The 20,239-nt window shown below is 46.2% G+C and overlaps 1 protein-coding gene across 4 annotated transcripts in view; it reads left to right on the top strand.

The window, feature by feature from the left end:
* The window catches only part of LOC147888226 (protein phosphatase 2C and cyclic nucleotide-binding/kinase domain-containing protein), a 74,094-nt gene that overhangs the window by 10,552 nt on the left and 43,303 nt on the right, over window positions 1-20,239 (top strand). For all 4 annotated transcript variants that reach the window (XR_015543099.1, XR_015543098.1, XR_015543097.1 and 1 more), the window contains exons 2-11: window positions 674-805; window positions 925-1,143; window positions 1,380-1,505; window positions 1,976-2,038; window positions 2,200-2,288; window positions 14,390-14,621; window positions 14,793-15,067; window positions 15,261-15,348; window positions 15,658-15,724; window positions 15,924-16,201. Coding sequence is in view for 1 of the 4 variants with exons in the window: in XM_087393351.1 (XP_087249477.1) it covers window positions 674-805; window positions 925-1,143; window positions 1,380-1,505; window positions 1,976-2,038; window positions 2,200-2,288; window positions 14,390-14,621; window positions 14,793-15,067; window positions 15,261-15,348; window positions 15,658-15,724; window positions 15,924-16,201 (1,569 nt within the window). In the remaining 3 variants the exon portion in view is untranslated. The remainder of the gene's footprint in view (window positions 1-673; window positions 806-924; window positions 1,144-1,379; window positions 1,506-1,975; window positions 2,039-2,199; window positions 2,289-14,389; window positions 14,622-14,792; window positions 15,068-15,260; window positions 15,349-15,657; window positions 15,725-15,923; window positions 16,202-20,239) is intronic.

Here is a 20,239-nt window from a genome sequence, read left to right as displayed (position 1 = left end):
TAGAGAGGGTGTCATAGTTGCAACGATGGCGTATCGGGACCTACTGCCTGAGATGATTGGGGTTGAGGGGGGGGGGACTTTGAGGAGAGGATCAGCCATTCCTTGCTAGCCATGTCTACTGCTACCCCCTAGCTGGGCTGGGGATTAGCTCAGCCCAGCCAGGGGTTAAACCTTGGGTGGGGTTAACTTCTGTTGAGGTTCGGTTCGGTAAGAGTTAACCTAGGTTAGGTTAAGTTAGGGTTTTTAAAGGGAGGCTGTTGTCAACAAAGTTGGAAGGGGGGTCGAATGTCCTGGTTGCTGTGGTTGCTCTTGTCGCTAGCTCTGGTGGTGGTTACTGTTGGAGGCGACTGTTGGGCGGTGTTGGCGGTTGGTGGTGGCTGCTTGCGGTCCTCTAAAGAACCAAAGCAGAAAGGAAACGGCTGAGGCTATGGGCGGATCAGTGACGATGATGCGCGACGGGTGGCGAGAGTTGACGGGTGACGATGACAAGGTTGAGGTGACGGGCGACGGGCTGAGGTGACGGCGGGAGGTGAAGGGATGAGGTGGAGAGAGAGAGAGAGAGAGAGAGAGAGAGAGAGAGAGAGAGAGAGAGAGAGAGTTGTATTCCATGGCATTTTGCATTGTGATTAGTATTTGATCTTTGGTTTTCTTTTGGGTGGGCTGGATGATATAGGTGGCTGAACATCCGGATCCATGCAACGCATGTGCAGCTGTGGTTGCAGAGTCTTATCGTCTTTGGTTGCATTATGAAACCCGTACAGATGACATTACAATTATAGTTGTGCGCATTGATGGTCTGATGAATGTAAGGAAGCTGGCACCATTTTGATTATTTTGGTTAGCAGAAAGGTTGATTTGGCCAAAAGTTCTGTTTGTTTTTCTATTTTATTTTGCCTGAGTTCCTTTCAATGTTTGAATCTTTAGGAGGTTGAAGGAAGTGCTGGTATGAAACCAATTGAGCAGATGACTGAAGTAGTGAAAAAAGATCTCTCTCCATCACACAAAGGTTGGAGACACATGGAAACTCGTCCTGTCCGCCATGAAGTATCTGGTGCACGCCTTAGGGCTATAGAGTCATCACTGCATCATGGTGTCACACGGGAGCCTCATTTTGAAACGCACCTGAAGACTGACAATGACGTGGTTGGTTCTTTATTGTAGTTACTTAATGAGGATTCTATTGCGTTGTCTCATTAAGAAAGAGTTTGTTGCAAACGTCCTTATTTGCTACGATTTGTATATTAGAATTTAACTGTTCAGACACCAAGACTTTGACTGTATGACTTACTAGATTGTTTTGAACTAAATATGTTAAGAGTTTCTATGAGCATTTTTTTAAAACCTGGAGTTTATTCCGGGTTGACGCAATAATGTTGCAGGCACGGATAGAACGAGCGCTGCAAGGAAACTTTTTATTTAATGGCCTAACAGAAAAACAACGTCGTGTTCTTTATGACTGCATGGAGAAAATAGAAGTTCAGGCAGGGGATGTTATAATACGACAGGTGTGTTCTTTTGATTTGACACCCTAAAAGTTACACACAATATTTTTCATTTTTGTGCAATATTGTTCACGTTGTCAGAGGGATGTCTAGGGGGATTTTCGCGCTCATGTTCAAGCAGAACATTGTTATCCTGTTTTTTGACTGAGTAGGGTGTATCCTCATTCCCCCCAAAAGATAGCATACTGCCACCTCTTCTCTGGCAGGGTCCTTTATTTGACTTCTGCAGCTAGGTCTTTCATTTTTTCATTCCTTTGTCTCGAGGCACACCATTAGTGTTGTGAAGGTTTATTGTACTAATGCTAATAAAATTAGATATATATATAGTCTAGCCTTATGAAGTTTTAATTTTATTTACCCCAAAAAAAAAAGAAGGTGTATTCTGGCCTGCCTCTAGTTTCGTCTGAATGTTACGGCATTTCTAGTTTATTTGTTGTGAAAAGCATGTTAAAATTTCGGAATGGCCATGTTAGGGTGCAGAAGATAATTGCTTCTACATTGTGGATTCTGGTGAATTTGAGGTACTATTTTCTCAGGTATGAACTTTGAACTTTAAACAAGAGCAGCAGGGACTCAGATTAAGGGTTTTTGAATGCCAAGTTCTCTTTCAGTTTGCCCCAGTGGAATTCCAGAAAGTCCTGCCAGAAGTACATGAATGAAATAAGTCCAGGGATTAAAGAAACAAATGCCATTGCAGGCTGCGGTCCTTGGAGGGCAAGATCTTGGCACAGTGGTCAATCGCTACAATGCTGACTCTTTTTCCTGCTTCGGAGAACTGGCATTGATGTAAGGTTCCACTTCAGATCCCTATAAGCGGGCAGCATATCGTACTTGGTTGAAACTTCATGCCTTGACTTTCTGTATTTGAAGTGTTGACAAAGTTATTATTTGCATCATTAAATCATCCTTGTTTGCCTAGATGACGCCTTTTTTTGGAGGCAGTGCACTGGTTAAGTCCTTCCAAATAGTTCTAGACCTTCCAAATAGTTCTAGTCCCCCCCCACCCCCCCCCCCTGTTGCAATGAAAAAGTACCTTCTATTATATCAGCTGGCCCCTTCTATGCATGTAAAGTTGATGATCCCCTACCCAAGGAAAAATTATGTTAGATTATATGCTTAAAAAATGATACAAAATCAGCTATTCAGCGCTGATAAGCAAAGGAGAAGCTAGCTGCCTTGGAGCTGTTTCACTGGGCTTTGGCTCCTTGCCAGGCTGCCACATGGGCAGCATACAGATATCCTTTGTATGGCTACGTACGACCCACCCGTCAGGGCGGACCTGTGCCACAAAGGACACCCATGGTGCTGGCCATCCCTCGGGCCACACATAGGTATATAAAGAAAATACTTGGAGACAAATAAAACAATACTGAAGACAATCAATGGCTGAAGAAGATATATATATCAGTGAAGATATGAGAGAAGCTCTGGAGGAAACAAACTTCAGTCCTGACAACTGTAGTGGACTTCTGCACTAGCTCCACAAGTTGGAACTGAACCAAATCTGAGACAGCAAACTGATGCAGGGGTTGCTGCAGATTTGGAATAGAAAGAACAGAATCTGGAGCGGAAGTTGGAGGTAGATCTGGAGCAGAAGTTGAGGGCAGATCTTGGAGCAGAAGTTGGGACAGATCTGAAGCTAAACGAAGGCAGATCTGGAGCAGAAATTGGAGCTGATCTGATGCAGAAAGGAGAGCAGAACTGAAGCAGAAAGGAAGGTTGTTCTGGAGCAGAAAAGAGGGCAGATCTGGAGCTGAAAAAGGGGACAGATCTGGAGCAGAAAGGAGGACAGATCTGAGCAGAAAGGAGGGGCAGATCTGGGGCAGAAAAGAGGGCAAATCTGGAGCAGAAAAGAGGACAGCAGAGGAGGCAGCCAGGAGGCAGAAGTTGAGGCAGCAGAGGAGGCAGCCAGGAGGCAGAAGTGGCTCAGGGTGTGCAGGAACCTCTGGAGCTGGAAGAGAGATTGTGTTTGAATACCCAGCCCCCCCCCCCTTTAAATAGGAAGGGGCTTTAAGTCGGTCAACCAACAGGTTGACCGACCTGGTCAGATTTGACCGACCAGGTCAATCTGGTCGGCCAGATCTGGTCAGACCAGAAAAACATTTTTTAAATAATTTTTTAATTTTGTTTTATCCTCTGAACCGGGGCTTTTGACATTTCTTTGGTTGTGGTTTTTTTGCCTCCGATTCGGGGTTTCTTTGACAGGATTTGGAGAGGCACCAGTGGTGTTTGTACCTGTTTATCTGGTCCTGGAGAATTGGAGATTGCCTGGCTTAACACCCCCTCTCAATGTCCAATGCAGACAGGAGAAGCAAAGAGGTGTTCCATGAGTGATCTATCATCTTCATCAGCCTTTTTTTTTTTTTGGGGTTTTTTTTTGGGTTTTCATTTAGATGGAGATGCCTACAGAGTAGGTTTTCATCTTCACTAAATGCCCAGATGATGGTACAAAAAAGAAAGACTTGAAGGAGTGCCCTCGCAGGGGATTTGTTCACTTCCTTAAGTACACAAAGAGAAAAAAACTGTTAAAGAGGAGGAGGTAAACCAATCCCCAACCGTGGGCAGAGATGCTCAAGAGTAGGGCGATTAACCGGCTTGGTAAGAATATCAGCATGATTATCGGCAGCTGGAACATAGATCAACCGAATAGTACCTAATTCCACTTGCTCGCGAGTAAAATGAAAGTGAACACCGACATGTTTGGTGCGGTTGGAAAAAATGGGATTGCCTGCGAGAGCAATGGCACTTTTGTTGTCGACGTAGAGGATCGTGGGTTCAGTACAAGGAAAGTGCAATTCTGCCAAAAACTGTCGGAGATATATGGCCTCTGTGGTACAATCATACAAGGCCCGGTATTCAGCCTCAGTAGAAGAACCAGCAACAGTCTCTTGTTTACGGCTAGACCAAGAAACAGGTGCCGAGCCAAATGAGAAAATATAGCCGCCATGAGAACGACGATTGTCCGGGTCACCAGCCCAGTCGGAATTAGTGTATCCCTGTAGGGTTAGTCCTGGTCTGAAATGTAAACCATAAGAGTAAGTACCACGAATGAACCGCAAGATACGAATACATGCATGCCAATGAGTGAGCTTAGGTTCATTAAAATACTGACTGAGAATAGAGACGGAGTAAGCAAGATCAGGACAAGTGTGAAGGAGCCAGAGGAGTTTGCCAACAACCTGGCGATAGAGATGTTCATCAAAGGGAGGAGACTCCAAGTCTTTTGAGAGCTTTACGGTGGGATCTAAGGGAGTGGCGGCCAGCTTAGGCTCATGAGGAATGATTTGATCAAGGAGTTGAAGAGCATATTTCTGTTGAGAAACAAAAGTACCACCAGAATGTTGTACAACTTCCATGCCTAAGAAATAGGAGAGCCGACCAAGATTAGTCATTTCAAAAGTGATGCTGAGTTGAGTTTTAATGTACTGAAGTGTAGTGGGAGTGGAGCCTAAAAGCAAAAGATCATCGACATAGAGTAAAATAAAGCAGACCCCCTCTGACGAATGATGGATATATAAATTTGGATCAAAGGGAGTAGAATGAAAACCATTAGTTTTGAGGAAGGTGTCTATCCGGTGGAACCATGATCGAGGTGCTTGTTTGAGTCCATAAAGAGCTTTGCGGAGACGGAAAACCTTATTTTCATGGCCAGGAGGAGAAAAACCTGGTGGGGGAGTCACATAGACTTCTTCATCAAGGTAGCCATTGAGAAAGGCACTCTTGACATCCATTTGATAGATAGTCCAGTGGTGATGAGCAGCTAAGGCGAGAAGAAGACGAAAGGAAGTTAACCGAGTAGTAGGGGCAAAGGTTTCCTCATAATCGATACCATGTTTTTGGCGGAATCCTTGCACTACTAAGCGGGCTTTGTATTTGTCCAGGGTGCCATCGGCTTTGAGTTTTGTTCGGAAGATCCACTTGGTTCCGATGACCTTTTTGTGAGTGGGTCGATTGACCAAGATCCAGGTCTGATTGCAATCAATACTTTCAAGCTCCTGTTCCATAGCACGATGCCACGCAGGATTTTTAACTGCTTCCTGCCAAGTGGCAGGTTCAGAATGTATGATATAGGCCGTGGTAAAAAAAGAGGCAGTGGCAGTAGAAGAAGTTATTCGAGTAGAGCGGCGAGGACCAGAAGGAGGAAGTTCGACATGAATAATCCCGGAATCCTTCATAGTTTGACGATACCAGCGTGGCAGTGGGTCGTGAGGAGAAGCAATGGGTGGGGGGAGAGATGTTTCGGGAGGAGAGGAAGGAATTTCGGGTGGAGAATTGTCGGAGGGAACTGGAGTGGAGACGTCATCAGTAGAGAGAATAGAGGAATTTTTAAGCACTGCTCTTTCATCGAAGACCACATCTCGGCGAACCAAAACTTTGTTTGTACGAGGATCAAATAATCGATAAGCTTTGGCTTCTGTCGAGTAGCCAACTAGAAGAAAAAGTTCAGCACGAGGTTTGAGTTTACCGCGAGTATCATTGGGAGTATGAGTGTACGCGCGGCAGCCAAAGATACGAAGATGAGAAATAGAAGGACAATAGCCATAGAAGGCCTCAAAAGGCGTCATGTTCAGGATGGGTTGAGTAGGACAGCGATTAAGGATATAGACAGAAGTATTGACGGCTTCGGGCCAGAGACGTTCAGGCAACTCGGCTGCAAAAAGCATGGAACGGGCCATGTTCATGACAGTACGTTGTCGCCGTTCGACACGAGCATTTTGGGAAGGCGAATTTGGAGATGTAAGATGGCGTTGGATACCATGCTCTTGAAGGAAGTGAGTGAATTCATGGGAAATGAATTCACCACCATTATCACTACGAGCAATCCCAATAGACTTGCCTGTTTGGTTCATTACCAAGCGAGCCCAAGTAGCAAAGAAAGAAAAAGTGTCGGATTTCTCTTTCATGAAAAACACCCATTGATAGCGAGAGTAATCATCCACAATTAAGAAGAAATAATGTGAACCATTGAGGGAAGGAACATGAGATTTGCCACTAATATCGAGATGAATTAGACGCAAAATCTCACTGGCTCGAGAAGTGGAATGAGAAGGAAAAGGAGTGCGGCTTTGTTTACCTAATTGACAGGGATGACAAATATCTTTAGCGCGCGATAATTTAGGTAGGCCATCAACTAGATGATCCCGAGACATTTCATATAAAGAGTCATAGGACAAATGTCCCAGACGATAATGCCATAATCGTTCTGTGTCAGTTGGATCTTTTAGGGTAGCATTACCGTAAAGCCGATGAAACTCAGAACCGCAATGGGAGGGAGTCGCAATAAATTGATTTATAAAGTACAGACCATTAGGTTGAGCATCACCTCTAGCTAGGAGGAGTCCCGAGGACTCATCTATGATGGGTTGGCGAGAAATGAAGAGATCAGGATGAGGGGTCATATGATGAGTGGCTCCACTATCCACAATCCAAGAAGATTTAGAGTCACATGGAAGAGTATGAAAAGCTGACCCAGATAAGGGAGAGGAGGAGTCAAGCTCGGTGATATGGATCAAGGCTTGAGAAGTGAAGTCTAGAGAATCTCCGGTGGACCAGTCAGACAGACCTTCAGGAGTTATAAAGGGAGGAGATGGAGTGAAGTGATTAGTGACATGGCCCTGGGGTCTCCAGAGACCAGTGTTCGAAGGAGGAGGAGGAGGACCACCCCTAGGACGCCAACGAGGTGGCTGAGGAGTCGTGGTAGGGGGCTGTGGAGTCCAACGGGGTGGTTGAGGAGTCGTGGTAGGGAGCTGAGGAGTCCAACGGGGTGGTTGAGGAGTCATGGTGGGAGGTTGAGGAAGAAGGCCTTTGGCTTTGGAGCGACATTCATCGTCAATATGCCCAACTCTCTGGCAATGCTGACAAAACCTATTCTTTTTGGGAAGGGAGTGCCAGGCGGGTTTACTACTAGAGGGGTTAGGAGTAGGAGAGGGCTTTCCGGAGCTAGGTTGATCTTTTGGAATCCCGGAGAGAAGAGCCCCCTCTGAAGCAGGAATGCTATGTTTTTGGTGGACCTGAGAGTAAAGACGAGCATAACGCAAAAGTTGACATTCAAACTCATAAAAAGTAGGAAGAGAAGGTTGAGAAATGATTTGTTGCATAAAACTGAAATACTTGGGCGGAAGTTTATTTAAAAAGAAAGTAACTTGGTCATCCTCGGATTTGGGAGGACCAGTTGTGGCAAATTCAGCAACTAACCGCCGGTAATCGGCTAGTTTAACCTTGAGATCATCGTCAGCAAGAATCTGGAATTGTTGGAGATCATGGTCAAGATTGATGCGACGAGTACGATCTCGAGCTGCATAGCGGTCAGTGAGATGTGCCCATCGCTCAGAGGCAAGATCAAAATGCTGTAATTGAGAGTGAAATTCAGGTAAAAGACCTTGCATAATTTCAACAATGGCAGTGGCATTACGATGTCGCCACGAACGAACTACCTGAGGAGGATAAACATGAGGATCAGGTGGCGATTCGGTACCTTGAACGAGTTCCCATAGGTCTTGAGAATCAAGCACATGGCGCATAAGATTGGACCATGTGGTATAATTAGACCCGTTAAAACGAGTCATATTAGTGAAAGCATGTTTGGCTGTTGCAGAGACAGGGTGAGGGGAAGAAATAGAATGATAGGGAGAAGCAACCGGTGGAGGCATAAGAGAATTTGGAATAGTAGCAGAGTGAGAAGAAGGGAGAGGTGGCATCACCGGAGGAATAAAGGAATTTGGAAAAGGTCCTGAGGGGGAGGGATGAATATGAGAGGTGGGATAAGACATGAGAGGTGAAAAAGAGGCAGCGGGAGAGATAGAGGGAAATAAACTATAGGAATCCAGTGGCATGGGAGAAGGAGGAGGATGAGAAACCACTGGAGGAAAGATGGCAGCGGAAGAGATGAGAGGGATGGGAGGGATGTGAACCGAAAGCAAACTCATTGTCAGACGCATTTCTCCTTTCTCGTCTGCGAGTGTTCACATGCATGTATGGATCTGTGTCCTCGTGATTACTTGTTCCTATGCCTTGCATAACAGAAGGAGTTGCACTAAGGGAATAGGGCATCATACCTTGCACTGATTCTTGTGGAATAGGCACTGTCGAATAATCCAATGTTCTCATGCCGGCCTGTCCTCTTTCGTCAGGGGATACTTGTTCTTCGTTGGCACCGAACTTGAGATGTTGCTCAGCTTCTTCTGAGTTGAATAGAGGTCCTTGTTGACGTATTGGAGAGAACCGTGGAGAGGTAGAGGCACGAGGTGTGCGGGTACCTGCTTCAAGTTCCTTCCATTTCTGGAATTCAGCAAATTCTTTAAAGAGTTTGGAGAGGTATTCATCACCTTCAATCCTAGTAGACTCTCTCTCGACATATGTCGAAGGTGATGGTTGAATAGAGGTTGATTCAGGCTGAGATCGCTTCGGAGAAGAGGGAGAAGACATCTTCAGGTGATGATTTATCTTCCAAGCTTTCCAGATCAAGGCTCAGGTGTCGATTGGCACACCTGGCTCTGATACCATATAAAGAAAATACTTGGAGACAAATAAAACAATACTGAAGACAATCAATGGCTGAAGAAGATATATATATCACAAACGGAACTCAGTACAAGTGAAGATATGAGAGAAGCTCTGGAGGAAACAAACTTCAGTCCTGACAACTGTAGTGGACTTCTGCACTAGCTCCACAAGTTGGAACTGAACCAAATCTGAGACAGCAAACTGATGCAGGGGTTGCTGCAGATTTGGAATAGAAAGAACAGAATCTGGAGCGGAAGTTGGAGGTAGATCTGGAGCAGAAGTTGAGGGCAGATCTTGGAGCAGAAGTTGGGACAGATCTGAAGCTAAACGAAGGCAGATCTGGAGCAGAAATTGGAGCTGATCTGATGCAGAAAGGAGAGCAGAACTGAAGCAGAAAGGAAGGTTGTTCTGGAGCAGAAAAGAGGGCAGATCTGGAGCTGAAAAAGGGGACAGATCTGGAGCAGAAAGGAGGACAGATCTGAGCAGAAAGGAGGGGCAGATCTGGGGCAGAAAAGAGGGCAAATCTGGAGCAGAAAAGAGGACAGCAGAGGAGGCAGCCAGGAGGCAGAAGTTGAGGCAGCAGAGGAGGCAGCCAGGAGGCAGAAGTGGCTCAGGGTGTGCAGGAACCTCTGGAGCTGGAAGAGAGATTGTGTTTGAATACCCAGCCCCCCCCCCTTTAAATAGGAAGGGGCTTTAAGTCGGTCAACCAACAGGTTGACCGACCTGGTCAGATTTTACCGACCAGGTCAATTTGGTCGGCCAGATCTGGTCAGACCAGAAAAACATTTTTTAAATAATTTTTTTATTTTGTTTTATCCTCTGAACCGGGGCTTTTGACATTTCTTTGGTTGTGGTTTTTTTGCCTCCGATTCGGGGTTTCTTTGATAGGATTTGGAGAGGCACCAGTGGTGTTTGTACCTGTTTATCTGGTCCTGGAGAATTGGAGATTGCCTGGCTTAACAAGGTATTGTCAATGGGCAGATAAGTCAGTAAACAGGCATGCATATGCCTAGGCAGGTACGCAGCCCGAGGGTGAAGAGGCTGGCATGAGGCCTGCACACATGCTGCCACATGGGCAGTATACAGATATCCTTTTGATGGTTACATACAACTGACCCGTTAGGGCTGATCTGTCCCACAAAGGACAGCCATAGTGCTGGCCATGGCTTGGGCCACACATGGGCATTGTCAAGGGGCAGATAAGTCAATGAATAGGCCTGCATATAGGCAGGTATGCAGCCCGAGGGATGAAGAGACTGCCATGTGGGCAGCACACCGGGTGCCACATGAGCAGTATACAGATATCCTTTTAATGTTTACATACAACTCAACCTTTAGGGAAGACCTGTCCGGCAGAGGACAGCCATGGTGCTGGCTATCCCTGGGGCCACACATGGGCATTGTCAAGGGGCAGATAAGTCAATGAATAGGCCTGCATATAGGCAGCTATGCAGCCCAGACAGAGGGCAGGAATGGGCCAGGCCTGAGGGGTTTTATAGGCCCCCAAAGCCTGCTCTGCTCTGCCAGTCCACAGACTGGGACAGCCAGATTTACAGACCAATCGGTCTGTTACAGACTTGATCGGCGAGTCTGTGGGGGGCCGGGGCATGTCAGCCCCTGTAAAGGGCCCCCATTGGGGAGGCATAAGTATTAAAGTTGAGGCCGTTGCAGGGTGCAGATCTGGCCTTCAGAATTGGACAAAGGCACTAGAGAAGGTAGAAAAAGGCAGCAGCATACAGCCAGCAGATCCAGCCGTCAGAAGTGCACCAAGGTCCATGGCACTAGAGAAGGTGGAGACTACAGCAGCAGCAGAGTGCAGCAGAGATACCAGCTGCTGCAGCAGCAGACCATAGCACTTGTGAGGAGCTCAGGTGGTGAGCAGATCACAGAGATGCAGAAGGGAAGCTGACAGTGTGTTGGGCTCCACTGGCGTCCTCAACAGAGGCATGCAGCAAAACAAGAGAGCAGCGGATCAGGGCAACACTGTGTGGCCTCAGATTCAGCATAGTGGGCAGCACCCTGCTGTCCACATATTGTGGTTTGTGAGTGCACCATTTTGTAATACATTTTTGGTCCCCTCTAGGACGTTCTTATTCAAGAATTGGTTTGGCATATCTTGTAGATCTGAGCGTGGTTTACGTTACATGTATGTGTACACGCACATCTCCGTGTAGGATCTAGAGTGTGATCTTGTGGGGGTGAGTCGAAATTCTGCTGTGTGTTCTAACATATGTTCAGATGTTACTCCAACAAAGTGGCCTCTTGAATTTCCTGATGCATGACCATCTCGTGACTCACCAAGTAGGGGATACCATCTTTGTGGTATAGATCCCCTCTGTCAGCCAGGTTACCATCCCCACGGAACACATGTTGTGGATGTGCTCATGTTGTGAGAGGTTTTTGAAGCAGCACTGCCAAATCTTAGTGCTGAAGGGCAAATTCACTGGTAGTGTGAGATCATTTCCTGGACTCCTGCCATTCAATATTGATAGCGTATAGGTACCATCCAGCCTCATTTGTTCCAACTACGGGCGCATGGGGAGTGCCAATAGCCAGAAGAAGTAGATCTTCCATGGTCGGTGGCTGATTTAGAGCCATGACCAGAATCTTTTAACCAGTAGTGTGAGATCATCTCCTGGACTCCTACCATGCAATAGTGATAGGTACATCCAGCCTCATTTGTTCCAACTAGGGGTGCATGGGGAGTGCCAATTGTCAGAAGAAGTAGGAGATCTTCCATGGTCAGTGGCTGATTCAGAGCCATGACCAGAATCTTGGAACCACCTGCAATACCTACATCTCCAGCCAATGCCTCTTGTGTGAGTGAGTCCAGTGGGATACAGCTAGCTATGAAGCATGCATACTCAAGGAGTGTGGGAGTGATCATGAGTCGAAGATCTCCTTGTAGGCTAGTCTGAAAGGAGTGGAGATATGCTCCCAGAAGCATAAAAAAAGGGTCGGGGTTAGGCCATCCTCGCCAGGGCACTTTTCGGCTGGAAGGGCCTGAAGAGCCTCCCACAACTCCTCGTCCATGAAAGGAGCCTCTAATTGTTTGGTAAGGCCTTGCAAAACTACTAAGGGGACCTGCTCCTAAACCACCTCTCTAGCCAGAATGGTTGTGGGCGATACCTCCGCTGACTGAAAAAGTTGGCTGTAGACGGTTGTAGTCAGCTCAAGGATCTCCTACGGGTCCGTGCGCATGTGTCCTTGTGGGTCTTGAAGTCGCTGAAGATGGGCTCCTGCAGACCATGGTCCGGTGGCTTGAAAGAATTGTGGGATCATCCTATCTCCCTGCTGGATCCACTTGGCTTGGGAAGAATGGTATGAGAACTTTGCTATGCAAACCTCCAAATCCTGTAGCTCCAAGCGCGCACACTCCAGGCGATCGCTAAGCCACTGGGATCCCAGGATTCTGCTCCCTGAGTCTCTCGATAGATGCAAGGTCTGTGCGAAGGGCTCTCTCCCGCTCTTGAAGAGCCATTCTCCGTCTTAGGGTCTGACTTTGGAGCTCCCGATTGCTGCGTTGAATCCTCTCAGCCACCTGAGCAGCCCAACCCTTCTCAGGTCTGCTCTCGGGCTCTCTCAAGAGATCTGCTATCAATTGCTGAACGTTTGCCTCCTGGAAGAGAACATATGAAATACGAACCCCTTTTTGGGGGAGTCCGCGAGGGCTGTTCTAAGTGCAGTACCGTTGGAGAAAGGTCGGACATAGTAGTGCTAGCTAAAATGCCAGTGGAGCCAATCTCCACTAGCGGAAAGAGAAGCGCAGGCTGCTTGGGGTCTTAGAAAACTCAGGCTCTCGCCAGGGGTCCATGCCATGGATTGCAAAGATGAACTGCTCCCAATTACTCCTCTCCCCTGTTGGCATCTCTGCAAAAGAGGCTGCTCCTTGCTTATCCTCCAGGAACTCAAGATTATTAAAGTCCCCTCCAACAATCCATGAGTCCACCTTTGGGAGGCAATCCGTGATTTATTGTCAGAGAGCCGGTCGGTGCTGTCTACAAGCGGGTGCGTACATGCTCAAGACCTTAATCCGAGTCTCTGCTACCTGAAATTCCATCCACATTATGCGGCCTAGAATGAGCTCACCCTGCGCAAAGATGGAGCGAGAAGGTGCCTCCTTTGGTTGATGAAGAAGCGGCTTGGAATCAAAGTGCACCAAAGGGAGGACGGGATGCCCCATAGCGGGCTGTGGGTGTGCTGCCTGTTCGAACTGAATTGTGAAACAAGATATAAGGATTTTCATGTCAAACTGAATGGCGAGGGTAGAGCATGCTGAATACAGGGAGCCGGGCTGGAGAGACCACACAATGTAGCAACCTTGCTGCAAACGACAGCAGCAGAGTTGATCTGGCAATGGCGGGTGCCCGTAGGAGGGCCTTTTTGCACAGTTGCTAGGAGGGGGTCGCGGACTGGCTCGAGCCTTGAGGCATAGATTGTACGGCGACCACAGCCCGTACGAAGGGCTGTGGCTAGAAGCGATGGGAAGCAGTCGCGGGATCAGTGCACCCCCATTGTGGAGCCCTTGATGTTCATGCGGCTGAGGAGCAGGCTGAACGAAGCGTGGAAGGAGAGCAGAGCCGAGGAGGGTGCAGCTCGGAGGTAGAGGCCGAAGGCAAGGACCTTGCTGAAGGATGACCTTGTTTTAGAGCTCAAAGGCATCTACTTCGACGTCTGAAGGATTGTGCCCTTGCGAGAAGGAGGGAGGCTCATGTTAAGACAGATGTACGACATTCTTACTCTATCTCTTCTCAATTCATTGTCATGGCCCATAGATATGCTATGGAAGATGAAAGTCCGGAGCCATTTAGTGTTGAGAGAGTTGTGGAAGATTGCGACGGCAGAGAGTTGATGCCTCAACCCACCGTGACTCCAGCCACAGTGATTGTAGCGTCAGTGACTGTACCGGCAGATCCTATTTTGGTGAGAGCCTGGCAGATTTGAGATGCGGAGGCAAAATAAAGGTTTCGTTGAAAGCGTTTTGCTGTGTTTCGATTCTCGAAAGTTTCGTCCGTTTCGTCCGTTTTAGGGTTTTGACAGGACGAAATGGGTTTTCATGTGACTATGACTTTGATGTGCATTTTATCTCTTGTTCCTGTAGGTGAGAGGACTCTGTATAGCCTTTTCATTGATTCAGTTTATATAAATATTTGCCAGTTTCTGTTTTGTTTAATCAAATGGTTTAGCTGAAAGCTACCCTAGCACTTGGTGGGTTGTCCTCTGAGAGAGCGCTTGGTTAGATCTTAGAATTTAATTGCTAATATAACTCACCATTTTTTGATGTGGGCTCTAGACCCATCTTTTAAGAATCAGTTGTTTGGTTGGAGGCTTTGGGGAATGTCTTCTTCATTGCTTAATCTTTATTTCATCTTTTATTTAATCAGGTATAGCAAGCCTCGCCAATCCTCTGTGCGTGCTGTAACGGATGGGAGTTTGTGGTCTTTGAGGCGGGAAGTTTTTCGCAGTATGCTGTCAACAAAGTATAGTCATGAATCCATTTTAAAGGCGCTAAGGACTGTTGAAATTCTATCTCATTTGACCCTTTCCCAGCTTCATCGGTTGTCAGAAGCACTGACGGAAGTTTCTTATAAAAATGGGGAGCCTATAGTAAGCAAGGTGAGTATGGCCTTTATATAACAGACGGCGTGAGGCTCTGGATCCCAAGCTTTATGCTTAAGGCACATTATTGAGTTAGGTGACCTGTTTTCTATGCATATTTTACAGTGAACTCCTGTTAACACTGTACATGCAGTAATAGAGTTCTGATTTCATTTCTGCTGTGTCCAGGATGACAGTCTGTCCTCTCTGTATGTAATCCATCAAGGAGAAGTGCAGTTGATGTACCATACAGAGCAGGCAGATCGAGATGATGAAATGCCACGGACAGGGAAAATAAAAATAGTAAAAGAAGGGAGCTGTTTTGGAGAGTGGGTGTTGATGGGTGAAGCATCTTGTCCGATCACAGCGGTTGCTTTGGGTGATGTGGAATGCTGGGTCATCACAAAGGAGAAGTTTGAGGAAGTTGTGGGTCCATTGCATGAACTTATTCAAGATGATCTGAAGTAATGAGTTTTGTAAAGGCAGTGTACTATTTGTTTCTGTTTATTGTTTACAGATAGTATTGTTCAAAGCTCCAGAGAGCGGTAATTGTATGCCTAAAGTGTAGGGGCATAGGAATCTTTTAAAATTCATGGCTTTTTATCTAGCTGACATTTGTGTGCTGTGCCAATCAAGTTTGTTGTAATGTGCTTGCAGGATGAGGGAACGATTAAACAATTTGAGAAGAAAACATTCTCCTGAAGTTGATCCTCATGAATTTGAGAATTCGACATTGTCAGATCTGGTTAGTTCCTTTGCAAAAGGAAATTCTCTTATAGCTTTTTGCATGCTCAGAAAAAGCTCATATACATGGATCTGTTGATGGTGCTGATTTTTGACTCTAAAAGAACTTGCACCTTTCATAGGTGGTAAGAAGCAAGCACGATGTAGAACCTAGCTATCTATTGTTTGGAAGCGACTGTGTGCCAAAGAAATGTCTGAGTTGCGAGTTTAGTTCCTCTGTTGGGTTCTGGGCATCTTGCAGTGTTGTTCAGCAACACAGTTCTGATCTTTTTTTCGATTTATGTTGTCGATGTTTTCTTTCTAAAAGCAGGAATGGCAAAATACAATATATTCAACAGATTGCTGTGAAGTGGGTTTGGCTAGCAAGAAGGGCTCAAGTAGGCAGGCTCTTCCCTCTGTTGGTTGCAAATAGAGCTGATACAATTTAGATAACAGTTATCTTCAAAAAAAACTTAATGTAAAGCTAACATTTTGAAATGAAATATTTGTTGTAAGTTTTGGTTCTTGATCTGCTCTAAATTTTTTGGCTTGATTAGTGTTCTGGCTTAACATTCGAGGTGATGTTTACACGTGCAGACACTATTATCAGTATGAAAAGATATTCAAAAAAGAAGGTGAAGCTCTTGGGTCGTGAGTCGCAAATTCTTCAAGAGAAGGCTTTGATCCGACGCTTGTGTCCATCTCTTTTTGTGCCACAAGTCCTTTGCACCCGTGCTGATGCAGAATATGCCGCCATACTGCTGAACACATGCTTAGCAGGACCGTTGTCCTTAGTCTTGTGTGCCCCATTGGATGAAAACTCTGCTCGGTTCATAGCAGCTTCTGTAGTGCTTGCTCTTGATTTTCTGCACAAGGTGAGAGCTCTCTAAATGTGTACAATATAAAATCAGAATATACTGAAAAATGAAATGCTTTTGAAATCCGTTTTTCAATCTACATTGTTTACTGATAGATAGATGGATCTAGTGCAAAAAGATCTCTTGCAAAATCAGTCATCAAAGAGCCTGATCCTCACACCCTGGCAACACAGTCTACTACTCATATGCTGTCCATTGCCCACTTCCATTCTCAGACCGTGGTCTATCTCAGCCCTACCTTATGCAAGATGTTGATGAAGCTATGGGTGCTCCCGCTGTCCACAAGCATGTGAACAGTACGGCCCTTGATCTCACCCTTTAATCTGATAGTCTCAGCACTCCTGGCACCCATCAATGCATCAGGGGCGATAACATATATTGCTGGCTGAGCATCCCAATAAATCTCCTCCGCAGCCACAGGAGCATTCTCATCTGCATCCTCCCATGCATGGAATGGCATGGCAACATGTTGCTCCACAAAAGAGGCTCTAGGCATATGGTGTTGTCTCTCATCACCCCTGTTGATGCTATGGTCCTCCTCAAAACTCTTTGACACTCTGTCGTCCTCTTGCTCTGAGATAGTCAAGGACCTCTCACAGTGTGACATAGCCAGTGCATTGGGCGAAACTTCGTAGTACAACTTGTCACATGTGTCTTGACTTTTTTGAGAGTGCTCAATGTGAATATGTGTATTTGAGAGCTCTTTTGAGAGAGAAAGAGAGAGAGAATCTCAAGATAATTATCTATGTTATATATATAATTCATATAAAACTTTAATTTTAAACCCATTTCTAGATGAAATGCTTGGCAAAATCTAAAAACGTTTCTAGAAACATTTCTTGTGACTATGATCAAACCAAATCCCTAGAAATGCTCATGTAGCCTCAAGGCATCAAACTGCAACCAAATGGTTTCTTTGGCACCAACCAGATATACCCTCTGTGACTGGGTATCTACTTACAGCCTGTAATGCCCAGAAAGAACTCCAAACAACAAAATGCAAAGCAACAAGCTTCCAAGAAAGTAAAATCAAACCAGAAAGAAGTCAGAATGTCCATACCCGCTGTCCATGGGAGAGGGGCAAGCTCTTTCGTCCTCCTATCCTTTGCCCAGGCCCCGAGGGTGTAGAAAAGACTTCCGGCCAAGGGGAAAGAGAGAGAAAGTGGGGATACAGATTTTGAGAGCTGAAAAGAGAAGGAGGAGCAAGGCTCATGGGTGTAGAAGCCAGAAAACAGTAGAGAGAAGCTGTTCTGCAAAGAAGGGAACCCCAGAAAGGAAGTAGGAGGTTCTGAACAGCTCCGAAGGCCTGCCTTGAAGTGTGTGCCAGCTCCAAAACAGCCCGAATAGCAGCATCCCCAATCCTTACAGCAGGGAAAACAGTCCGTACAGCAGTGTGAGGATTCCATACAGCCCGCCTAGCTCCGTACCAAAGCAATAAATGCTTCCGTATGGCTGTACAGAAGCCTTGGAGAGAGACCCTAGGGTCGAAGGTGAATGCCAAAAGACCAAGAAGACCTCGGGATGCGTGAGAATCAAAGCAAAAAGAAGAAGAAGAAACGTCAAAACCATGGAGGGGGAGGAAGGAGTAGGTAGGCATGCATGAGGGGCTGCCACGTGGCCCCCTCATTAATGCTTTAACCCACCAAAACCAATGAAACATTGGTTTGGCCCTCGCATTAAAATCCCAACCCTTTAAGCCAATGAAACATACAATCGTGATGGTGATGGCACATCCGGATCATTGGAGGGTGGCTATTTTCTCCCTTGAGGGGAGCCCAAAGATACAGAGATCAGCTCATACAAGCACATAGAAGAGCACACGAGTGTAATGAAGGGGGGGAAAGGGCTATGTTAGTAGTGGTCCTTTAGATGGGAGTTAGGGATGGACTATATGTCCCCATCCACCCCTCATTTTGTACTTTTTGATGTGACATCTAATCCTATCTACCCTCCTCCTTCCTTTCTGCTACTTGCTTCCCCCCCCCCCTCTCTCTCTCTCTCGGGGAAAGAGTATCTAAAATCTGCCCCGCAGGAGAAGTAGAAAATGAGCAGCATGTACTCCTAACATGTTGAGCATATGCGCAAATCAGAGAATGTTATGGGGGCAATAGAAGCAACTTGAAATTCCTAGTAGAGTGGCCAGCCAAAGAGCTAGGCAACTACATAAAGGAAATTTTAGAATATCGCAACAAAGTACTTGGTCTAGACACATGCTAGCACAACAAGTACTCACTGCATAGCACATTTATGCAATTTTCTTTCAATGGATGTAAACAATCACTACTTGTTGATAGTGATCACTGTCCCATAGATCCTGAAGGATTTCACGAGGACGTTAATACAATCATATCATCTCTCTCTCTCTCTCTATATATATATATATATATATATCTCCTTTTTCCACCTCTTTCTCTCTCTCTCCTACCTCTTCTCTTTCCTTCTCTCCCTCATTCTTACTCCCTTTCTATCCTCTTCCTCTAATTTGCCCCTACCCCATTTTCTACATTAGTATCAGAGCTCCTTCCTAGGGCCCTATGCATTCTTTCCCCATACTTATCATTCTTAGTTCGCTCTACCGTACACCGTGCAAGCAGAAGCTATCTCAGCATCAAGCAAGGACAACGTAGACCAAGTCCAAGATAGAGCAATACAGCCTTGACGACCAACTTCAACATCAATTGAAAATCTCATGAGGATTGCAAGCCACAATGCAACATCTATCGATCGCCAAACCTTGCGCCAAGATAGCTAACGTTAGCCCTGTGCCAAGCATATTTTTATTGAGTCAGTGCCTTCCGTAGCTAGACCCGCCAACAGCCACTTACCGTTGCCACTCCCACCAATAGCCACTCGCCGTCCAATTCGCCGCCAGACCCACCAACAGCCGCTCACCATCCAATTCATCACTACAATGGCTGAATGGATTGTCGTTGCGGATCCTTCTACCACATGGTGTTTGAGGGCTCCCCATTAACGCCCAACAAACCACAATATCAGTCACCATCTTGCTTGGTAGAAGACACGCCGCTGTATGCAAATAGACCAACCAACTGCTCGTGCAAAGCTTCCCATCCGCGCGCCTTCGCCATGCATGCACCATGGCGCCGCCGCTTGCGCCAATTTCCACCGCCCACAATGCCCAATTCTCCAAGGTCTTTGATTTAAGTTTAGGTTAGTTTAAGTTGGGTCGGTTGGGTTAGCTGGGTTAAGTTAGCTTGGGTGAGTTTAACTACGATTAGGTTAGATAGTAGGTTGGCTTAGGTTGGTTAGGTTCGCGAAGGACTTTGATTGAAGTTTAGGTTAGTTTAACTTGGGTTAACTACGTTTAGGTTAGATAGTAGGTTGGGTTAGGTCGGGATTAGGTTAGGTTAGTGCCAACTAGGGTTAAAGGTTGGGTTGGGTTAGCCTAACTCAATGTCCTAACAGCCCTAGCTTTCTTAGGTTAATGCTGTACTAACTATCCTATGTGACCTAGGACCCCCCCTCTTATTTTATTTTATTATTTTTAAAAGGGAAGGAAGGAAGAAAGAATTTTTTCCAGCCTCTTTTCAAGGCCTTCCACAGCCCCATTTGGGCTCATTCTAGCTCTGTTTCGAAAACTCTTCACCGAGCTTCCTCTTGAGCTTCGACATCCACACTTGCTGTGTGTTGCACACACAACATTAGGTGCTATTACAGCAGCATTTATTTCTGCCTATCTGCTTTCTTTCTTGCACTATGCTTGTACTTGCTTGTGGGGTAACATTGTCTGCCAGAGTGGACTTTTTGCAGGAAGCTAGCTACATTCGAGTTCCTTTCTTCCTTGACAACCACCATGGCTCCCAAGCGGGCCACTCTTGTTTAGGGATCACTACAATGACAATGATGAGGCTGCTCAGTATGAGCATGTGCCTACCACAGTGGGTGCATCCACAGGTGGTGCATAAGTTCCCGACAACGCAGCCCCTCTCTCCAGCATCTCTGGATGCTCAAGCACAGTTCCTCGAAGCGTTATCCTCCAAGCTCATGATACATTCCTTCAATTGGGGCAGCACA

Source organism: Dipteris shenzhenensis, chromosome 22 (assembly GCF_047967505.1).
Source record: "Dipteris shenzhenensis isolate YYH24624 ecotype China chromosome 22, Dip_SZ_1.0, whole genome shotgun sequence".
Taxonomy (NCBI): Eukaryota; Viridiplantae; Streptophyta; class Polypodiopsida; order Gleicheniales; family Dipteridaceae; genus Dipteris; species Dipteris shenzhenensis.
This window is presented reverse-complemented; position numbering and strand designations above follow the sequence as displayed.